This window comes from Euprymna scolopes, chromosome 1 (genome assembly GCF_053919585.1).
Source record: "Euprymna scolopes isolate OS-2025 chromosome 1, ASM5391958v1, whole genome shotgun sequence".
Lineage (NCBI taxonomy): Eukaryota > Metazoa > Mollusca > Cephalopoda > Sepiida > Sepiolidae > Euprymna > Euprymna scolopes.
Window position 1 is genome coordinate 175,698,065 of NC_136482.1, and position 22,564 is coordinate 175,720,628.

Sequence of the window (22,564 nt, forward strand, 5' to 3'; positions counted from 1 at the left end):
GTAGGGAAACATGTAAAATATCTCTACAATTCGCCAAAAAGGTCCAGAGTGTTCACAAACCGTTTCTACCTACAGAGAGAGGATTTAAGGCGTGCAATGGAGACCGATTCAAAAGTTTTCAAATGACTACTCGATCGGCCTCGAAATAAGATTGAAAAAAAGTCGTCCTTATAAACCTGCCCACATTTTGGGTTATCCAATAGATGATTTCCAATCGTGAAATCCAAATTATTGTGGGTGGGGTTGAGGATAATTTTGTTTTTATTTTTATTTCGAAAACCTGAAGGAACATGCTGTCCAATTCTAGTTTCAAAATGAACACTGGTTCGCCTGACATAGACAGCATCACACTGACATTGGAATTTGTATATAATATTGCTAAGTTTAATGCAAGGCAAACCGTCCTTTTTGAAAGAAGAAAATGCAGGTTTCGTATTAAAAACAACTCTAGGTACAACAGACGGAAAACAGTTGCTGATGGTCTATTTAAGTTGATTTATGAGCGGGACACATTTTTCACCAACCCACGGCAACTTAAGATAAACAGGACACTTTGAAGAGCCAAAGGTTACAGCTTTATTAAATTGCTTGATTTTGAATTTGATACATTTATCAATCAAGAATTCTGGGTAGCCATTATCGACCAGAGTTTTCTTAAAATTTAGGAAAATTAAAGATGGGGAGAGCGTCAGCACTTTAAATTGAGTTATCTCCCCATGGCGGGTTAAAAAAATTCCAAGATATTTGCCTTCAACATGCTGTCATAAAAACGTTTTCTTCCGCTGTAAAAAAACAAAACGACTCAATGAAATTAAGTGAAATTTTTTTTTCAGAGATCTTCAGTCAAAAACGGATATGTACAATATAACCTATATTTTAATGTCTTGATTAACTGTACAAGTACCAAAACCTGAAGCACAAGTTTTTCCAAAGTTACTGGATTTGATATTAAATATCCAAATGAGTTGATATTCCATAAAACGAAATAACCAAACGAAATCAAACCATGGCCAAACACCTTGCAGGAAAAGTGTACATTTTGTTATTTTAGTAGTATTATCTCTTGTTATTTGTAATAAGTAATAGAAATTTATTTTATGAATTATTTATTTATTTATCATTTTTTTAGATAATTAAATAATTAAAACATTTTTTGATTAAATGATGCATTAGTAAATATTTTTCAGTGTTTTAAGATACAATCAACAAATCGATTTTTTTTAATATATCATTTTAAGCAAAAACAATATTATGTACTTAATCGTCATGTCGAAAATAGTAATATATCCAAAAATTATGAAAATTCATTAAGTAGAACCATTGCTATTCTGTTTTTAGTTAAAAAAAAAAAAAAAGAAGAAAGAAAAAAAAGTCTATTGCAGCCTTGAATCTAAAATATTCGTTTCAAAGTTATGTCTCCTGCATGTAGATGCAACCTCTTTCTCACAGAAGAGATGTTGCGAGTTTGTCTGCTTTATTGTTATTTTCATGGCAAATGCTTGACCGAGCGTCAATCTATGGTCCCCCCTCACCAAACTTTCACAAGAAACACTCGTCTAGCTGAAAACACTATCAATAATTCCTCCCACTCTTTACCTGTGCCTAAACCTAATAGTAGATTCCATGAACAAAACTTCTTTCTTAGAACTGCATGCCTGTGGAACTGTCTTCTGTTTTTCTGCTTTCCAGCTGACTACAATTTGATTGTCTTCAAGTCCAACGTTAACAAGTTTTTGATGAGCCATTCCATTTAAGTTAACAAATTTACCGAATTTCCATTACTATCGATTATTATATTGTCCAATTGACCACTGTACACTCTTTAACCCTTATCCTCGATTTGCCTCTGGGCCTTGATAAGTGGTGATGCCTATGTAAAAAAAAAAATATATATAAATGTATAAATCCTATTTTCGGCATGACAATTAAGTACGTAATATAGTTTTGCTTAAAATGACATTTTTTAAAAATCAATCTGTTGACTAATTAAACAAGCATCCATTTTTCAAACAAAAAAAAATATTTGTCTATTTTTTAAAAATATTTTTGGATTAACAAAAAAAAAAAAGCAAAATTTTTTTCATTTTTTTTTTTCAATTTACAGCTGCCAGAAAATCAAGCTGCTGCTGGATTTGCTGCTGGATTAGTCAACGCATGGGATCTCTACGAAAAATCAGAGTAAATAATTTAATTTTGTTAACATTTTCTATTGAGTATTTTCAGCAAAACAAATGGTAAACTGAATATTATTATGATAATTATCACTTGTTTTCTATGGCTGATTGTGTTTGGTTGCATGGCTTCGTTGAAGTCACTTTTTTCTAATGCATGAAGTCCCAGATCATGTGACAATAGGACAGTCAATGATTGGTTGATTTTAACCATGTATAATCATGATATAAAAGGCACACTTTCTTTTCCTTGCAATTTTTGGTGCTGAAGGGATATGTTTACCAAATTCCTTCTCTTTTATCTTTTTGGTTTAATTATTGAAGAGACATTTGTTTGTCCACTGCCTTTTTTTTTCCGTCCAAACTACTTCTTGGACATAAAGTTACTGTTTCATCACCAGACCAGTTCTGTCAAAATGCATTTGAGAACCATATTGTCAATCATTTGCTATGTCTATACCAGTTTTATATGCATTTTCTACATATATCAGTTAGTCCACCTTTTTCATATTTCCATGCATTAGGAATTTGATGTGTTAAATATTTTATATATTACTTGTTTGTATAAATATGAGGGTGGTTCCAAAAGAGTAAAGCCTCTTTTGTTTTTTTATTTATCTATGTTTTTTTACTCTAAAAGTTGAAGAGTTGTAAAGACGGATGTGATATCATTAAAACGAGCAACCGTTTGTGCTTCAGGAATCTCACACTGTCAGTATCAGCAATAGAGAGATTAAACTTTTAGGTCATGAATGCATGAATTCAGCACTATATAGGTAGAAGTGGATTTTGTAAATATCAGATCTCTCTTTTTCTTTTCTTTTTTTTTTGCTGTTAGTTTTGATTAAGCTTTTCTCAACCAGAAAATCATCTACTTTTCTGTTTATCAAAAGATAGAACCGTTTTTCATTTCTATAAACATGAAAAGAATACCATTTTCCTGTCCTTTCATCCACTTCCTGAATTCAGAAAAGCAAGATGTTTATGGCTTGACTGGGAGGGCAATGCGTTTTGCTGAAGATGCTTGAAATTCTCGTGTTCCCCGAATTTCTTTTCACATCTATATGCAAAGACATTTCAAGAATCTTTTGAAGTGGCCAAACCTTGTGTTGTCACAATTTCAAAGGAAAATGTGGTTCTGCCTGAGTAGAATCATGAGTTGCATCTTCCACTTCGTACAGACTGCAAATCGCGTGATTTATTTTTTGCCATTCCTTCCAATTCAGAGCAAGTTGGTTGATGGACGCCTAACTGTTCAGAGATGTCCGATCACCTCACTGTTGAAGCACCTCAATGCGATTGACTAGTTGTTTAGTCCATGTGATACAATCAAGGCTATATAAAACTACTGAAAGGACATAAATTAAATAAACCTTTACGTTAATAGTCATTGGCACCCTTTTTGATTTTTAGTTGTTTTTGGAAACCCGCCCAACCCAGCCTGATTCTGTGTTTCTATGTCGTGATCACTGGAGAAAGCAGTTTATGTCCTAAATAAATGAATTGGGTGACCTGTTTGATAGGTTTACTGTGAATAATCATGTTTAGGTTAAATTTTGATTTAGCTGTAGACATACATTCTGTTTTCTCTAGGTTTATTTCTAATCCTATCTCCTTTGCATTCTTTGCTAATACATTAACAAAAACTTGAAGTTTATGTGTGCATTCATTAACAAGAGTGATGCCATCAGCATAGAGAAGGTTGGAGAGAGGATTTGTCCTCTTATAGAAAAAACGCTTTGGCAAGTCTCTTCTATCTTAAGCATAACAGCAGCTAGTGCAACACAGAACAGGATTGCTGAAAGCACATCTCCTTGATTGATGCCCTTTTTGATTTTTACGGAGCGGCTAAACCCAAGGTCAGTTTTTATAAAAGCCTGTGATCCGTCATAATGTGATTTTAGAAAATAATTATAGTTTTTATTCAGAGGGATTTTGTCTAAAATTGACCAAAGTTTGTCTAATTTGATACCACCGAAAGCTTTTGTAAAATCGATAAAAATGATGTATAATGGTTTATTAAACTCGATTGATTTTTCAATCAATTGGCTAAGGGCAAAAATCTGTTCGACTGTGTCTCTTTCAGGTTGATAAGCCGATTGGTAATCGGAGAGACAGGAATAAAGATTATTTGTGATTCTGTTGCCAATGATAGTGATAAAGAGTTTATAAACCGCATTCTACACAAAGAAAAAAGATTCACATCGTACATTCATGCTATCATTTTCTTCATGCAACGCATGTCCTCAACCCTCTCCAGCCAGGTTTCACTTCCATACATCACACTTTGTATACATGTTTGATAGACTCTCGATCGACAGTGGTAATGTTCTGCTTCTTAATAATAGCAGAAGTTCCCTGAACTTACTTCATTTACTCCTGACTCTTGCAATCATAATAGCACTTGCTTTACCTTATGTTTTACTAGTATCACCAAAGCAACACGACTTCTCATAACCTCAATAGCTTTGCCATAATTGAATTATTCACCATCTTTCTGAATGAAGAAATATTAATTTCTTGACAAATGGCACCCATCTTCTCTTAAAAAAAAAAAAAAAAACGAAACATTTTCAGGCGAATTTGTTAACATTTTGAATTTGTTTTGAAAAACTTATTACCTTAAGCCAGATTATTCCTTTCCCTCGGCCATGATCTTAATTTTGTTTCTTTTATTAATATCCACTTCTTCTTTGAGATCTAAAATGGAGTTTGGAAACAGATAACCAATTATTTATTTTTTTTATCATTTCCATTTTGATCTGAAAAATTATTAATCATATCTGGTGATAACCTGTCTGTATCTGTATGTAGTGACAACATTATTTATGTGCAGATATTTATCATTAGATTTATTACTCCATTATGAACATTTTTTTGTGTTTCTGAATTTTTGAGATGCTGATTGTTAATTTGTATTGTTTTGACTACTGTTCTTATCTTGAATGTTATCCTCACAATGTTTCAGCCAATATAACCTCTGACCTTCTTCAGGTGTATCTTGTCAAAAAGTCTCACAACTTCTACTATGGATAAGGTACTAGGTAAAATTCAGTTGTGACACTCTTCTGGAGGTTGAAGGTTCAATTCTCAGTGCGGGCGAAACTCAAAATACAATTGTGAATTACTTTAGACTTCTACCCAATCATGGCTGATATAACGAGTGTATGCTACCCCATGGATTAAATAAGAGTCCGTTTGAAATTCCATGCAGATTCCTGATTTTGTCATAAAGATTCCTGAATTCAACAAGATACACCTTCAGGAGGTCAATTTTTCTGAAATGTTGTGAAAATAACCTTCAATATGAGAACAATAGTTCAAATAATTAAAAATTTTTGTTGTCTTTTTATTAAACTATTTTTTTTACTGTCATGCGGTTGACTTTGCAAAGTTAACATTTTTTAGTTGTCATATAATCATAATCGCTTACCTTTTTTTAATAAGATGTAGTTTGTTTAAAGTATTTTTGGTACTAGTGCATTTATTGATCCATGCTGAAACAATAATGTTATTATTTAAAAAGCCATTCTTAACATGGGGAGGGGAGAGTGTTTTGTACCTATTCTATACTTTAACCTTACAATTGAATAAAAAAATATATCATAAAACTTTAATTAAACTTGGAAATACGATTTAAAAAATAGTGCGGATCAGTAAGTGCACTAGCACCATATTTTTACTATGTTACTGGCTTATAAACATATTTTAGACATAATTTATTTCAAAATTTAAACAATGCTTCTATCACAGAAAACACAATTCTGACAAATACATTTTTATTGTAAACATTTAATATGAACAACAATGTGTGTATTATTTCTACGTATGGAAGAGGATTAAACAATATCTCTGTGACAGAATCACTGGTAGAAATAAACCTGCATCTGGTGTTGCCACATACAATAATAAAATCATTAAAAAACAATGGCAGTAAACCTAAAAGTAGTGGGTTATAGGAGAATGATGTGAACATCATGATTGACACAATCTTCTTTGATAGCCAACATGGTGGTCCTGGTCAGCATCCTTTAAATGTTGGCCCTTATTTCAGAAAACAGACCAATACAGCTAAGTAAATATGATCTGCAGAAAAAAAATGAGCCTCAAAATCCCACTAATTTATATACAATAAGATAAGAGGAGTAAAATTATTCAGTTATCATCCGTTGAAAAAAAAAATGTAGACAAATAAATAAAACAAACAAATATTCACAATATGGACTCGTCCAGAGATAGAAGTGCTCAACCCTTTTAACAAATTTTCTGTGCACCTCTGTATTTAAATAACAAATTATAATTAATTTTCATAAATAAACAATTATTCAATTTTAAAATAGACTTGGTTTTCAAGAGAACCAAAGAAGTACTTTTTATTGAATAAAAAAAAATGAACCACATAAAATTCTGAATCCAAGAAGGCTAGCACAATAGACTTGTACCCACATTTTGAAAATGACTGTGGAATAAGTGAAAACGAACATCCATTTTAATATTTAAAAATAATATTATTGGTCATCTATGTTAGTAAGAATGTATACAGATATATATATAAATATTTTTGTTTTCATGTTAAATTCTATGCACCTATGTGTAAATAGAATTCAGCGTAATAGTGAAATGAAACCAATTATCTAATAAGAAACCATAAAAGATGAATAAGTAATTAACACTCGTTTTCCAAGGAATATCCAACTGAGTTAACTCCATGTAGTCACTCATATACATGACTGAGTATATTAAAAAGTTAATTTTAATAATTTTTAAATAGAAAAGTAGGCTTTTAATATCAATGTCAGAGAGAGAAGAAAATTCAATTTTATATATATCTATATATATATATATATATGTACATGGATTCAGTACACTATTAACCCTCCTTTCTACATTCTTATTAATAACTGATAAAGTTGTTTTAAATGTTAGAATGGATATTTGTTGTTACTTAATTTACAGATATATGGAAATGTATATATGAGCATATATGTATTAGTTGGTGATACTGTGTACGTACATATATATAATCAAATTTTAGTCATTCAATGAATTTAAAAATTTATGAAGTGAAATGTTTGAATTTCAAATCAAAAGATTTTTATTCTATGTAAGACAAAGAATACATTTGAAATATTATAACTCCTTATCCTACAGGATTTCGATGTTTACTGTCTCTTCAGAGGAGAAAATATTAGCAAATAGTTATAATGGTTTACACCTTATTTGCTAAAGTCACTTCGGATTTTACCATGCAATTTGGATGTGAATTTTTACATTCTTTTCATTAACTTCCCTTACTCTATGATATTTAAATACTTAAACAACTTTTCATTGTGATTTTCCATGTCTCATTGACTGTATTCTTTGTCTTACATAGAATAACAAAAATCTTTTGATTTGAAATTCAAACATTTAACTTCATAAATTTTTTAATTTGTTAAATGACTAAAATTTGATATATATATATATATATATATATATGTGTGTGTGTGTGTGTATGTACACAGTATCACCAACTAATACATATATACTCACACATACATTTCCATATATCTGTAAAATAAGTAACGACGAATGTCCATTCTAACATTTAAAAACAACTTATTTATTTTCATTAATAAAAATGTAGAAAAGAGGGTTAATAGTGTAATGAGTTCATGTGTATGGACGGAGATGAAAAGTTGGGTGGTCTTGTGGGAAGAGAAAAAAGTTTGTGTTTCTGTTATGGTCTGACGATAGACATAAAGGATTCTTTGTCTCCCCATCTTAGTCGAACCCCAGGCCAAAGGTTAGGCTGTGTTCTTTTGTTCTCCAATGTGGGGATTAGTCTGAGCCTCATGAAGAGTGTTGCTGCTGCTGAGAATAGGATGAGTCATAGCATGAATCCATGTGTGTGAACAGAAACAAGTATAACGTGGGTAATGTTGCAGAAACAGACAAACAAACAAACAGACAAAGGAAACAAATAAAAATCCGATTTGGCATTTTTTTTAAAGTGCAAATGAAATGCATTTATTTGTGGTTCCTTCAAAACAACACATTTCATTATATTTCCAGAATGTTCACACACATATATGCTTTTTAAAAGTCTCTGTTGCCACCACCTCATGCGAGCACTAGCCAACACTTTCTCGCCCTCGACTTTCTCATGTCCATCTTCTCAGCGCACAACTTGTTTCTCTCCTCAACCACGTAGTGTATTTTTCTTCTTTTTTTTTTTTTTGGTGTTGCAAGCTCATGCGCACGACCCAAGAGAGATGTTTGGGCATTAGTCTAAGCCCTGTGAAATGTGTTGTCAGTAACGAAAGCCAGAAAGAAAGAGAGAAAGTTGCTATGTGTTTAGCCTTTTTATAAACTGTCACATGCTCAGCTCACTTGAGAGATGACGTCTGATTGGACAGGCCAAAAGGGAAGTTGACTGCTAGCACCAATTAACACTGAGCTTACAAACCAAAGATATTCAAACTTGAAAAGCCATGAAATGTTGTTTCGGTTACAAACGCTTCCTTTTATGGATTTTCTCTTATTTCTGTCATGTTTTCCATATTTTTTTCTTCCAATCAAAAGTAAGCAATTTAAAAAATATATATTATTCAAATATGGTAATAAATTGTTAATATCTTGAATGCATATATTTATTTTCAATTTCAGAGCCGCAATTTTATTTGTCGTCTCATCTGCAGAAAGAAATATTTTTGACCAACGCTGGTTAGAGTATGGTGTGCTTAAATCCAATCCTAATATTGTTGTTTTACGATTAACATTGCAAGACTTGCACCATGAAGGACATTTGGATGAAGATAATAATCTTATTGTGTAAGTATTAAATTAATTCTTGTATTTATTCTTGTATTGTGTAATTAAGTGATAAAGAAATGTGTGGTCTAATTAATGGATGCTGACAATATAGATTCAGATGTTAATACTATTGGGAAAGGTATGAATCTGTAGTGCCGCTCTTGACTACAGGTAGTGTATTTTAGCGATAATAACATTTTTGAAAAGTGCTAAGAACAGCGCTAAGAATTAATATACATGTAATAAAATAAAATATGTATTAAATACGTTTGAAGCCAAAAATAATGCATTATTAAGAAAATAAACAGATATTTATTTTTGTTTGAAATCCACAAATATATTTCGAAGTTAAACTTCATCCTCAGTATTTGTTTCTTTTTTTTTTTTTTTTTGGCCATGTTGTTGGAGCAGAGTATCAGTAAGTAGAAGTCTGTTTGTTTTTCACAGCAGTATTTTCAAATGTCAGAACGGTGCATTGGTCAAGCGGTATTCATGTTAGGGGTGTGTGTTCCTTGATAGAAGTGTTGATTGAGTTTGAACAAAATAAAACATGTACTAGATACGCTTGAAGCCAAAAAAAAAAAAAAAAAAAAAAAAGAAAAACGCTGAGGACGAGGTGCAACTTCGAAACACACTCATAAACCTCAAATAAAAACATATCTGTCCATCTCCGCAACAATGTGCTGCTCCTAGCCTCAAACGCATCCAACACGCACCCCATTCCACTCAAATTCAATCAATGCTTATATCAAGGAACACACACCCTAATGTGAATACCACGTGACCAATGCACTGTTCCGACATTTGAAAATACTACCATGAAAAGCAACAAACGGACTTCTACTTACTGATTCTCTGCTCTAACAACAACATGGCAAAAAAAAGAAAAGAAATACTGAGGATGAAGTGTAACTTCGAAATATATTTGTGAATTTCAAACAAGAATATCTGTTTATTATCATAATAATGTGTTGTTTTTGGCTTCAAATGTATCTAATACATATTTTCTTTTCTTCAAACTCAATCAATGCTTTTATCAAAGAACACGCATCCCTAATGTAATATACATGTAGTTGAATTGGCAAATGAAACAGATGGCCAACATAAATATGGGTTGCAATTTAATAACAGGAATTTTGGGATAAAAGCAAGAAAACACGAATTAACAAACAAAATATATTCATATCAACAATTTTACAGAAATGTAAAATATTCTTTGAAAGACCAAAGTTTGAAGTTTTAAAGTTTTTCAGTAAAATGTAGACTAAAGTGTTATAAATTTTGTTTCAATGTTCTGGTGTGTGTGTGTGGGGGGTACTTTTTGGATGGCTGTGTTCACTGGAGTTAAAGCAGTAGGCTTAAAGGAAGTTTAGTGTGAGGATGGGTTTTGTTGATGTTTAGAGTTGAGGTGTATTGCAGGAGTCACTCGGAAGAACTCTGATTTCAATTGTACAAGTCACTGTTTTATACAAGTTTCTAATTTCTCATCAACTTGTTATTTTGATATAGACTTGTTACGATTTGTAGTTTGTAAATTTGTTGGTTGAAAATACAGTGAGTTAACCTGCTCCTGTGAAAACTTGCTTTTGGGAGTGAAGAAGAAAGCAAATCCAAACGAAGCAGAGAAAGAAAAAGGGTAGCAATTCAAACCTTTAACTTTTTAGCATTTGTTCATCTTAGTGTAAAAATACACCAAATTGCCATGAAAGAAGTAAAAAGGGAAAGTAAACTGAACAAAGAAAGAAAAGCAGTAACTTATATCAGCTCAGTAATTTTCCTATGCTCGTTCGTCTCGCAATCAACATCCATCGACCACAAACCCACAATGTTACCCTGTTCCTCCAGTTATGGATGAAAAAGCAGAATGTGTTGTTTAGTTAAAAATTTATAATGAATCTGATATAATAAATACTACTTGTGTATGTAAAAAAAAAAAAACTAAAAAGGATTGATTCGTGAAAACAACAGGCAAACCAAGCCTAAACAATAGATTGTAAATACAACTTGGTCAGAATATTGCTTGTCAGCTGAATGGACGATAAACTAAGTGCTACACCTTTTTTAACAAATTTTTTAACATGCGAGCTGTTTTTTTTTTTTTTTTTTTTTTTTTTGAGCTTTTCACCAACTGTTGTTTATACCTTCTCTTTTAAATTTATTTATTTAATGTATTTTAATTATATACGTATAAATTGTCTTTAACTCCTTGCTCCCATGCGAGCCGTCTGTAGTTAGAATTCGACTCGAAAAATGAATAGCCTAGTCAAAGAATACCGAACAGGAGCGAGGATTTATCTTCTTTTTTTTCTACTATAGAAGACAGAAGAACTTTATTTAAATAGCATACTTAATATCTGCAATTACCATACACTTGCTTGTATTAATAAAGTGGCCTCCATGATATCCATACCAAACCACTGAACTTAGCTTATAATTTAACTATCAGTATATTTGTAACTGCAATATACATAATCTTAGATGTGATACTAGGACTAATTTTCTGAGTAGATGCAACACTCTGTGCCTGACCTTAATGACTACAATTCCGAATCTCAATGAACTAGTTGTTCCTCTTATAACTGGGGGGAAAAAACCCTAACAGCTAGCTACGAAATCTTAATATACATTTTACCTCCAAGATGACTGCGTTTGCGGTAGAGAAAATAAAAGTAGCTAATATTGTGTTGCATGTTTAGTCTAAAGTCTTGATCATCCGTTTCTAGGTTTGCTTCTCTAGTCAGGGGTAGGGTATTACGAATGTAAACTCCAAGTCCATGCATGTGTCTGTTAGAGTCCTTACGGCAGAGTGGGAGATATCCAGGCATGTTAAAGTGGTTAGAGGGGATGGAGGAGTGTAGGTTAGTCTCACTTAGTGCTAAGATATCCGGGGTATTTGTTAAGAGAAATGCTTCAACATCAGCTAAATTAGTTCTAAGCCCACGGATATTTGTGAATGAGAGCCTCAAGAGAGGAGGCAAGTTGAATTTGTTTGTCCCTAAACCTGGTTTAAGCTTATTTTTAGATTGTACTGTCGTCATATTTTTAAAGAGTTTCGGTTTAGGTAAGGGGGAGCTAAACAAGAGGTTATGCAGAGCATCAGACATGCATCACAAGTAAACCATCAGTTGACCTTTCTCCAATTAGGATTGTGGCCTCAGGAAAGCCCACCGGGGATGAGTGCAGAGTCCCTTTCCATGCGCGTCATGGCACTACAAACAACCCGATATTATTCAACTGTTGATGGAGCAGCCGCTCTAAGCGCTACCAAAGAGTTAGGGCTCCTGTACTACCAGTCGGAAACAGTAGCCAGGAACTGTCAATCCGGTACCCTCAACCCATTAGAAGAGGGTCAACCCAATCTAATTGCTCAGGCATATATTGTACTCAAACACTCTCAAATGTCCAGTTTTAGGGGTGGGGTGTGCCGGGAATTGGGAAAACAGCGTTCGTTGCTCTAGCCAAGAAACAAGATCTACCGCTGGGTGTTTCTGTCGAATCACTGAGATAGTGTCTCTGCGCTTGACTAATAGGCAAAGAAGGAGTATGGAAGCCGGGCGATAGACAGAGCCTATCTACTCCTTAAGCAGTTTAGGTTTGCAAACCGGTAAATTTGTTTGAGTCACCAGCTCTAGGAAGGTTGTCATCCAAGACTGAAGAGGCCTCCCTCCCCTTTGGTTTAGTTTCAGAGTTTTCCTTCTCCTAGACGGATGAGCTGGAAAGATCTACTGGGTCCGTCAGCACTGAGAGGGTTTGCTCCGCGCCTAGGTTCTAATCCAGGTATTTCTGCGACCCCGCGTGGTTAGTTAGTGTTACTGGGTTAGTTTGTGGAGGTTATATCTCTGCTGATTAGTTACACTCCTCAAAGTGATTTAGGGACATTGCTATTTCATTGTTACTGGATAAAGGGGGTGAGTGGAGCTCATGCAATGTAAGCATCTATGATTGTAAGAAGGCTTGTTAGGGAGGAGATAATGTGTTTTTAGTCTTACCCTTTTTATTTATTTTATCTATGTTAGCTTAGGTCTAGGATAATGTTACAGTATGAGTAGGTATTAAGAATTGAGCTATGAGTTGTGCCCAAACTATTTTAGATGATAGGAGGGTTAAGATGTAAGTGCAATATAGTATGGATAAAACAGCAAGTTTTGAGTCATGCGTAATTAGGTGAATAGATATATGGGCAGGTTTTCAGTAGGTGCGAATAGAGTTGAAGTTGTAGGTATTTACAAGTAAGAGTCATGGGACATTTTACATAACAAGGAGTGTCGGTTCAATTTCGTATTAATCGTTGCAAAACTCGAGGAGACAGTTATGTAATGCAGATTGCTTTGCTTCTGAGTACTTTGGTTGTTAAATCCCTTACTGGATAGGAATGAGCTCTAATGCATGCCTTAGAGGTAGAAATGTATAGATGTTTAGTGATGGCTATTAAAACAGTTTGTATGTGAGGGTTAGGGGCTGGGAGTTAGAGATTCAACTACAAATGCGGTGCAATCTGGGAGTTTAGTGGCGGCTTGGTGGGAAGGAGTAGATTGTTAGCGTTCAAGAGAAAAGGGGTTATTTATTTACAGATAGATTTCCATTAGGATTTTTGAGTTACAGGTAAGGTTTAGTTTGAAGAAAGAAAAAAAAAAAAGAAAAAAAAAAAAGCAGCATGCATACCGCAGATTTAACTGACATAAGTCCAGTTCAAACAGACTGAAGTACATAGAAGCTAGAAATAACGTTAAGAAAGAAATAGCGACAGCTAAGAGAGAATTTACGGAAACCACTAAAAAACGCATCGAAGCACAAAAATTAGGAACTCGAGACTTCTGGAAAATCTACAACAGTGTAGTAAATAATGGGCGATCAACAATTCCCCCACTAACCAACAATCACGAAGTTGTCTCCTCAGCAACCGACAAGGCTAACATGCTTGCCAGTCGGTTTGCCTCAAACTCCACACTGGACCCTTCCAACCACCCCCTACCTGACTTTCCTATGCGGGCAGACACCACGCTAGACGATCAGAAAATCACCCCTGCTCAGGTGCATGCCATCATAAAAAACCTTGACACTTCAAAAGCATGTGGACCCGATCTCATCCCAGCTGTGCTATTAAAAAAGTGCTCAGCCGAAGTAGCTCCAGTTCTCTCCAAACTCTACAACAAATGCCTTAATGAAGCTTGCTTTCCGAGCTGTTGGAAAACTGCTTCTGTTGTACCAGTATTCAAGAATTCTGGCGAAAGGACTGACCCATCAAATTATCGCCTCATTAGCCTCCTCCCACTTTTTTCCAAAATATTTGAGACCATAATTAACCATGCTCTAGTCCATCACTTTACAGATGCTAAACTTCTGACTGACCAACAATATGGATTTAGACAAGCCCGTTCCACAGCAGACATCCTCACTGTAATCTCTGAACGTATATACCATTCACTGGACAAAGCAGGGGAGGACAGAGCGGTAGCTTTAGATATATCTAAGGCTTTTGACAGGGTATGACATGAGGGTCTCCTCAGGAAAATTAGATCATACTGTATCACTGGTAGAATACTTAACATAATTAAATCCTTCTTAGATAAGAGAAAAATCCAGGTTGTCCTCGACGGTCGTACATCTAAACAATATGATATAAATGCGGGAGTGCCCCAGGGTTCTATCCTTGGACCTCTATTGTTCCTGATATTCATAAATGACCTCCCCGACAAAATTGCCTCTGAGATGGGTATATATGCTGATGACACTACACTCTATGGCAGGCACGACAGGAAGACGAATGAACACATTTCTAAAGAAATGGCAGAAACACTAGACGAAGACCTCCAATCTGTAGTGGAATGGGGACAAAAAAAATGGTTGGTCACGTTCAATGCCGCCAAGACTAAACTAGTTTCATTCAATAATTACAAGAAACCCTCTCTACCACCTATAGCAATGGCCAACGACTTTATCTGAGAGTACATCTTTCAAACTGCTTGGCCTAACGTTCACAGGAAACATGAGTTCGAACAATTACATTGAAGGCATTGCCAGGGCCGCTGCAAGAAAGGTGGGCTCTCTCTACCGTGATAGATAACTACTAACACCCGAAAGTATCCTGTATCTCTATAAGGCCACCATTCGCCCATGTATTGAGTATTGCTGTCACATTTGGGCTGGTGCATCTGCTACTAGTCTCTCGCTCCTTGACAAGGTTCAAAAGAGAGTCGCAAACCTGATAGGCCCTGAACTGGCATCTAAGCTTCAGCCTCTGTCCCATCGACAAAATGTTTCATCCCTCTGCCTTTTCTACAAGTATTTTAATGGTGAATGCTCTGACGAACTGCAATCACTTGTGCCCCCACGACGTGAGCACCCTCGACAAACCTGACAGGCTGCTAAATCCCACTCCCACACTGTAGAGATCTCTAGATGTAAAAGATCTTTCTACTCCAATAGTTTCTTCCCCAGAACCGCTAGACTTTGGAATTCCATTCCAGGTCCCTGCTTCCCCAACAGTACTGACGTGCAGAAGTTCAAGTGTAACGTGAACCGACATCTTGCTGCCCAAATCCCTACATAGTACCCCAGTAGCTGTTGCCCCTGATAGTAGCCCCCTACACCAAAGTGGCAATTTGCCTTGTTTGGGGTGAAAATGTAATAAAAAAAAAAATGCTGATTATTATAACAGAAATTGACAACTCAATTCGAAGTATTGAGATTAAAATCAGTCTTATAATGAATACGTTTAGTATTAAAACTGATAAAAATCGTAAATCACATACATTATTCCAGTAGATATTTTGAGTATGACATCTTTATTCTGTGAAGAGTACTACATCCATAAAGATTTTTTTTGTATTTTATGTTGTTTTTTTACAAGTGTAATTTTAAATAAGCACCCAAATTTTTTTTTGTTTATTGTCCTTTATACATATATATATATATACATATATATTACTTTTCTCAATTTTAATTTTTAGCTCTGGTTATGAAATTGCTGTGGTCTATTTTAGAAGTGGCTATTCACCCAATTGTTATAAAACTGAACAGGTAAAATAAGTTTTTCATTAATTCTTAACAATAAATCAATTTTTAGTTTGATGGCGAAAACAAAATCAATTTTAGGCAAATTAGACTTGAGTTTTTTTTTTTTTTATAAATATTTTTTATTGGTCCCCCCAATTTATCGGAGAGGGATCTATGTTTTCAGTGGCGTCCGTTAGTCCGGACGATTACCAGATAACCATCCATTAGTTTTTCCTGAAATTTTGCCACAAATTGTATTTCCTTAAATAGATGTGCACAGTATAAAAGTTTTTTTTGTGAAAATTACCGTTGCGTTCCTGGGTTTTTTTTTTGGGAGGGGGGGGGGCTCAAAATAGGTAAAAAATGACCAAAAATAACACGTTTTGACCCGTAACTTTTGATCCATTCATTAGATTTTTTGTAAACTTGGACAAAATGTGGAGCCCATTGTTCTTAATATAAATCCAATATGGGTGACCCTAGCAAAATTCTGGTTCACGTCCGTGGGGACTTTCACTGCTAAAAACACCCCTTTTTTTTAGGTTTTTTTCATATTTCTCAACAAAAACTTGATAGTCTGACTATATAGTGGTTTTTCATGGTGGTCAACTGAAATATACATGTGTTAATTTTTAGTTTGATGGCGAAAACAAAATCAATTTTAGGTAAATTAGACTTGATTTTTTTTTAATATATTTTTTATTAGTTGTTTTTGTGTTCATAACTTTGAAATTGAATTTGTTATACTATAAAAAAGTCAGAGTAGATGTTTATCAAACGACAAAATATGGAAAGCTTAAAATTAACGTCAGTTCTAAAAATAGATTCCTTTCACACAGTAGAAATGTTTACAGTGAAAATCAAAAGTCAATTTATGGGAGTTGTATGTTGGAATTGTTTATGCGATTCAAAAGTCACAGCCATATCGCATAAATAACATTTTGATACTTGAGTCTAGAAAATTCATCAGAATTCTTTCTATAAACCTCACTATGTTATTGATGAGGAGACGGTCTTTAGGACAATCAGTCTGTCTGTCTAGTGTTGGACGCGCTAGGAAGCAGATCATATGCTCCTGAGAGAGATTGAACCGGTCAAAATGCATTGACAACAGAAAGCTGGCCTTGACAGATAGAGTAGATTGTGTCACACACCAAATCCAGCCGACTTTAATACATGTTAAACGATGGAATTGTGTTATTTCTTCCTCTCATTTTGATATATTTTGTTTTACACTTGTGGACCTGCATGCGCCTCTCCTAAAACTCGCTAATGTGAAAAGCACGATGATCGCGGCCAAGAGAAGAGAATTGAAAGCGAACATAAAATCTACGGAATGCACAACAATGGGGTTGCAATGTCTTATCAGTGGAAATTTTTTTTTTTTTTTTTTTTTTTTCACTGCAAACAAGGCATATTGCTACTTGAAATGTAAGGGGCTATTATTTGGGATCATATCTAACAGGGGACTGCGGGGAGTTAAGCAGCAAGGTGTCTGTTCACATTATATTTAAATTTCTGCAGTTTAGTAGTCAGGGAAGCAGGAAACCTGGAGGGAATTACAAAGTCTAGAATTCCAAAGGAAGAAACTATTAAAGTAGAAGGCTTTCCAGCATTTAGGGTCATTAACAGTGAAGGGGTAGGATTTTGCTGCTTGTTAGGTTATTTGGAAATGGGATGGGTTGCTTATGATAATGTGCAATAAAGATGACTTTGCTAAGCTCTGAATAAGAAATAAGTAAACTTAAATAAAACTACTTGATCAATTTACATAATTTTTGGAAGATGACATTTCTGTTCCATGCCAGGTACATCATAAAGATTTTTCTGCATTTTTTTTTTAAATTAAGTTCAATTCTAAATATAACTCAATATTTCTCAAGACCAAACAAGTGTAACAAACCCTGGTTTGATAACATATGCAAAGAAAGATTGTGAATATCAATTGAAAGGAAGCTGATCAACTAAACAGAGGCGTTCAAGATTTTGTTGTGTGTCCGCACTACACATAAGAATTAACTCTTCCACTTATTATAAAGACCGGCAGAATATGTCTCTTGGCATTAGCACAAGTTAGCTTTTAGGGGACCTACATCCTTTTTCAACTTGCAAAACTGCTTATTTGCCAAATTCCCCCCGGGGGGGGGGGTCTCATGCTAACAAATAATTGTTTCATTGTAAATATATCATTCATTTTTTTGTACATAAAAGTTTCACTCCCCAACGCCTTACATATATATATATTTCGAGTTTTAAGTAGGTTATTCAAGGAGGGATTCTTGTATTGTGATGAAAAACTACGAGTTTATTTCATCTTAGATGGGACAACATTAACCCCCATCCTTCTTTTTCGACCTTGTACCATAGGGGTTAACACTTATCAAGGCCAGGAGGCCACTCGAGGATAGGGGTTATTGTATACAGTAATCACTGGGATATCATAGTAATCATTAGTAATGGAAATTTGGTAAATTGGATTACTTAATGGGGGGGGATGTCGTTTTTTTTGACGTTCAACTTTAAAAGATCATAACTCCTTTCATAATAAACTTTATTAATCGAAATAAGAACCATTAGAATTAACATATTTTTTCCAACGAGAAACAACTTTATTTATCCCATTAGTATAGAAATCCAGAGTTTTGAAAGCGATAAAGTCATTGAAAGCCGATTTGACATCATCTTGGCTTTTGAAGCATTTTTTGCGCAGGAAGTTGTCGAGATGTTTGAAAAAGTGATAATCAGTGCGCGAGAGGTCCAGTCGATATGGCGGATGAGGGAGTCTCATAGCCCAATTCGTACAGCTTCTGCAGAGCCATTTGAGCAACATGCGGGCAAGCGTTGTCATGGAGGAGAATTGGTCCCTTCATGTTGACCAATCTCTGGCACATACGCTTGAGCTTCTGGTGCATTTCGTCAATTTTTTCGTAGTACTTCTCTGCAGTAATTGTTTCACTCTGATTCAAGAAGCTGTGATGATGGATGAGACCAGCTGCAGACAACCAAATAGTCACCATAACCTTTTTTTGTGCAATTTCGACTTTGGAGAGTGTTGTGGAACTTCTCCAGCATTCAACCACTGTGCCTAACATCGCCAGTTGTCGTAGAGGATCCACTTCTCATCACACGTCACAATCCGCTCGAGAAATAAATAATTTTTATTATGCAGAAAGAGCGTAGAAGACACCTCAAAATGACAATTTTTTTTTAATTATCGTACAATGCATGCGGCAACTTATCCAACTTTTTTGACTTCCCTATTTGCTTTAAATGGCAAACGACTATTGAGTGGTCGACCTCCAGTTCAACAGCAACTTCTCGTGTGGTTTTGCGAGGATCGACTTCAATTAAGGCTTTCAAATGTTCGTTATCAACCGCAGTTGGCTGGGCGCAACTGTCTTCATCTTCGCAGCTCTTGTTACAATTGCGAAATTTCTTGAACCACCATTGTGCCACACGTTCGTTAGTTGTTCCTGGGCCAAACGTATCATTGATATCACGAGTTGTCTCTGCAGCTTTTCATCCTAGTTTGAACTAGAACAAGAAAATTGTGCAGATTTTAACTTTATCCATGCCATCGAAAAGCCTGCAAGAAAGTGAATGAAGAGATTGAGAACGGTAACGAATAACACAATTCTGTAGAGCGAAAAATGCACTTCAAAATGATATATAGCCATGTTATATATATATATCAATGAATTAATTCAGAAATCTATAAATATAAAAGCGAAAATGTATGTATGTATGTATGTATGTTCGCTTTTTCTGTGTGTCTACGAAAGGCTTCTTTCAGAGAAGCGGTCGCTCGCTTCACAACTTTTTAAAACTTTTTATATGACATATAAATCGTAATATCTCAGAGTTAACGAAGCTCGCCTGTCTATTTAATTTGCTCGATTTCGGGAGGATAAACATTCAATATTTGTCGCTCGTCGCATGTTGATTAGTCTTTTTCCTATAACATCTTGGGGGAAAAGAAAAGCGTTCAGCAGTAAATGAAAGCCCGCAGTCAAACTTGACCTCATTAACTCATTAAAACGAGCACCTGCTAAATCCAAGTAATTAAATAAATTCAAACATGTTTCCATAAGCATGTCGCGTTGAGGCAATGGTTAACGTTGCACTTTTTTTTTTTTTTAACAACTTTGCCTCAACGGTTCGGGTTTTATAACCCCCCCACCCCCACCCACACACACACCTCCAAACACAGTCATATATAAAAGTAACGTGAGAAAACAATATTATTTTTTGCACCAACCTAACACCTTCTATTAAATATTTCTCGCTCATAAATATTTAGCACACATAATTATTGAAGAAGAATAATTTAACTAGAAAAAATTATTTAAAAATGTTGACCCATGTGTATATATATATATATATATATATATATATATATATATATATATATATATATATATTAAATAATTTGTTTTTAACACATTGTTTAATTATAACCAACAGATCATCCTACTGTATGTATCGGAAGATTCTATTGTTAGCATTGGCTTCCCCAATATTTTTCTAGTCAGAATTCTTTCTAGAAAGACATCAGGTACTAACGGGAGGGACCATGTGAAGGTTGCCAACATCTTTGATCAATGTGGGGACAAAGTCCTCTCATATCAGACAATTGCTAATCAATCTGGAAAATGGGGAGCTGGTTTCCCCCTCCCAACATCTGTTGGGGAAAAAAACAGTCAATGTTGGGTAAACAAACCCAAGTTAACTGCGTGACTTCTATTTGACCTCAATAATTAGGTCAAATAGAAGCAGCAGAGTTAACTTTTATTGCTGCCACCTGTCAATAGTTAAATAAATAAATTCAAACGTACTTCTCTTGTATGTCTGCGTGGCCCAGTGGTTAACGTTGTTCGTCTTTTTTTCACACTTTCATTTCCAATTTTGCCTCAAGGGTTTGGGTTCGATCCTCATACTCACCTACCAATACTTTTTATTTTAGTTTAGTTTGATTTACCCAAAACCACACACACCTCAAAACACCCGGGCATCGCCGGGTACCCCCCCGCTAGTCATATATAAAAGTAACATGTAAGAAAACGATATTGTTTTTGCACCAACCTAACACTTTGTATTAAATATTTCTCGCTCATAAATATTTAGCACACATAATTATTGAGGAAGAATAATTTAACTAAAAAAAATTATCTAAAAATGTTGACCCATGGATATATTTTTTTTTTTTTTTAATTTTTCTGATCAGAATTCTTTCTAGAAGACATCAGGTACTAACGGGAGGAACCATGTGAAGGTTGCCAACATCTTAAGTGAAAGTGATTTTTGTGGAACGAACTGGATTCGAACTTGGAACACTCAGGTTGTCAGTCCATGTCGTTAACTACTTGACCACCGTCACTTCCCTTCAATCTAACAACAAAGAAGCAACTATGTCCCTTATTCTATCATTTTCTGTTTTCCTTTTCATGCTATTTACAACTTTAACTTTTAGAAATTGATCTGGTTTCAAGTCTGATTTTTAATGTCTTTTCTTAATGTTTTTTCAAGTCTTTAACTTTTAGAAATTAATCTGGTTTCAAATCTGATTTTTTCATCAAGGCTATGTTGTTCCATTCTTTTGTTGAATTTTTTCTCTACTTTAAGTTCTAGGTTTACTAGTTTGATCACTGTATAAAGTAAATTGTTCAGACTTGTGATAGCATTTGTTAAGATGTATGGGAGGAGACTGTTCATCGTTTTTTTTTTTTTTAAATTTTAATTTCTTTCATTCTTCGTTCATTAGGAATAGCAGTTTTGTCTTCGTTCATAAATCGTTTGAGGATCTCAACTTCTGATCTAGTGCTACGAAATCAGTCTAAAGATAATTGCTTTCCGACCAAAAATACACCAAACATTAATGTTGTTTTTATTTTCTTCCTTATCCTTTGCAAAACTCAATCATGTTCTGCAAAGTTAAAAAAAATTTTAAATACAAAACATGCAAACCAAACACTGAATAAATATTTAAAGATGCAAAAAACAAAAAAAACTTGAAGCATAACACCTTTTATCCAAAATTACTGTATTCAGCATTAAATTATCTGAATAGGGTTGATATGCCAGAAAACAAAATACTTGTGTTCGAAAAAATTGTGATGTCAGGATTATTGGATAACATAGAACAAGTAGACAAGCTCATTATATTTTTGAACACAATTTATTCGGGTAGAAACATTAAATTAATTACAGACGATATTGAATATCCGGCAATATCTGCATGTTGCTTTTCTCCTCTTACTGGAACTCTAGTTTTTTTCTTTTTTTCACGGCTCTATAAAGGGCGATAACTCTTACTTTTTTGTTTAGAGTTATTCCCCCTTTTATCACTATAACATTAACTTAACCAAACACCATAAATAACTTGAATTAAAATAACTGTTTGATCTAGTGTCAGTGCTGTTTTTGAAACAACTACCAATATGAAACAGTATGTTTTCTGAATTACCCTTTGCTGTATGCAAAAATTTGATTCCTGGTGACCTCAAGGGAATTAATATTACAGTATTTTTTTTTTTTTTTGCCATGGCCAGTTCAATGTCATACTAAATTTTACGATATAAAGTTTAGAAGTACATCTTTGGCAG

General features: G+C 34.4%; 1 protein-coding gene across 7 annotated transcripts in view; it reads left to right on the top strand.

Annotated features, from left to right (window-relative positions):
* The window catches only part of LOC145277656 (glutathione synthetase-like), a 113,823-nt gene that overhangs the window by 80,420 nt on the left and 10,839 nt on the right, over window positions 1-22,564 (top strand). For all 7 annotated transcript variants that reach the window (XM_080129303.1, XM_080129282.1, XM_080129314.1 and 4 more), the window contains 3 exons: window positions 2,105-2,178; window positions 8,820-8,984; window positions 15,917-15,986. In XM_080129303.1, the coding sequence (XP_079985429.1) occupies window positions 2,105-2,178; window positions 8,820-8,984; window positions 15,917-15,986 (309 nt within the window). The remainder of the gene's footprint in view (window positions 1-2,104; window positions 2,179-8,819; window positions 8,985-15,916; window positions 15,987-22,564) is intronic.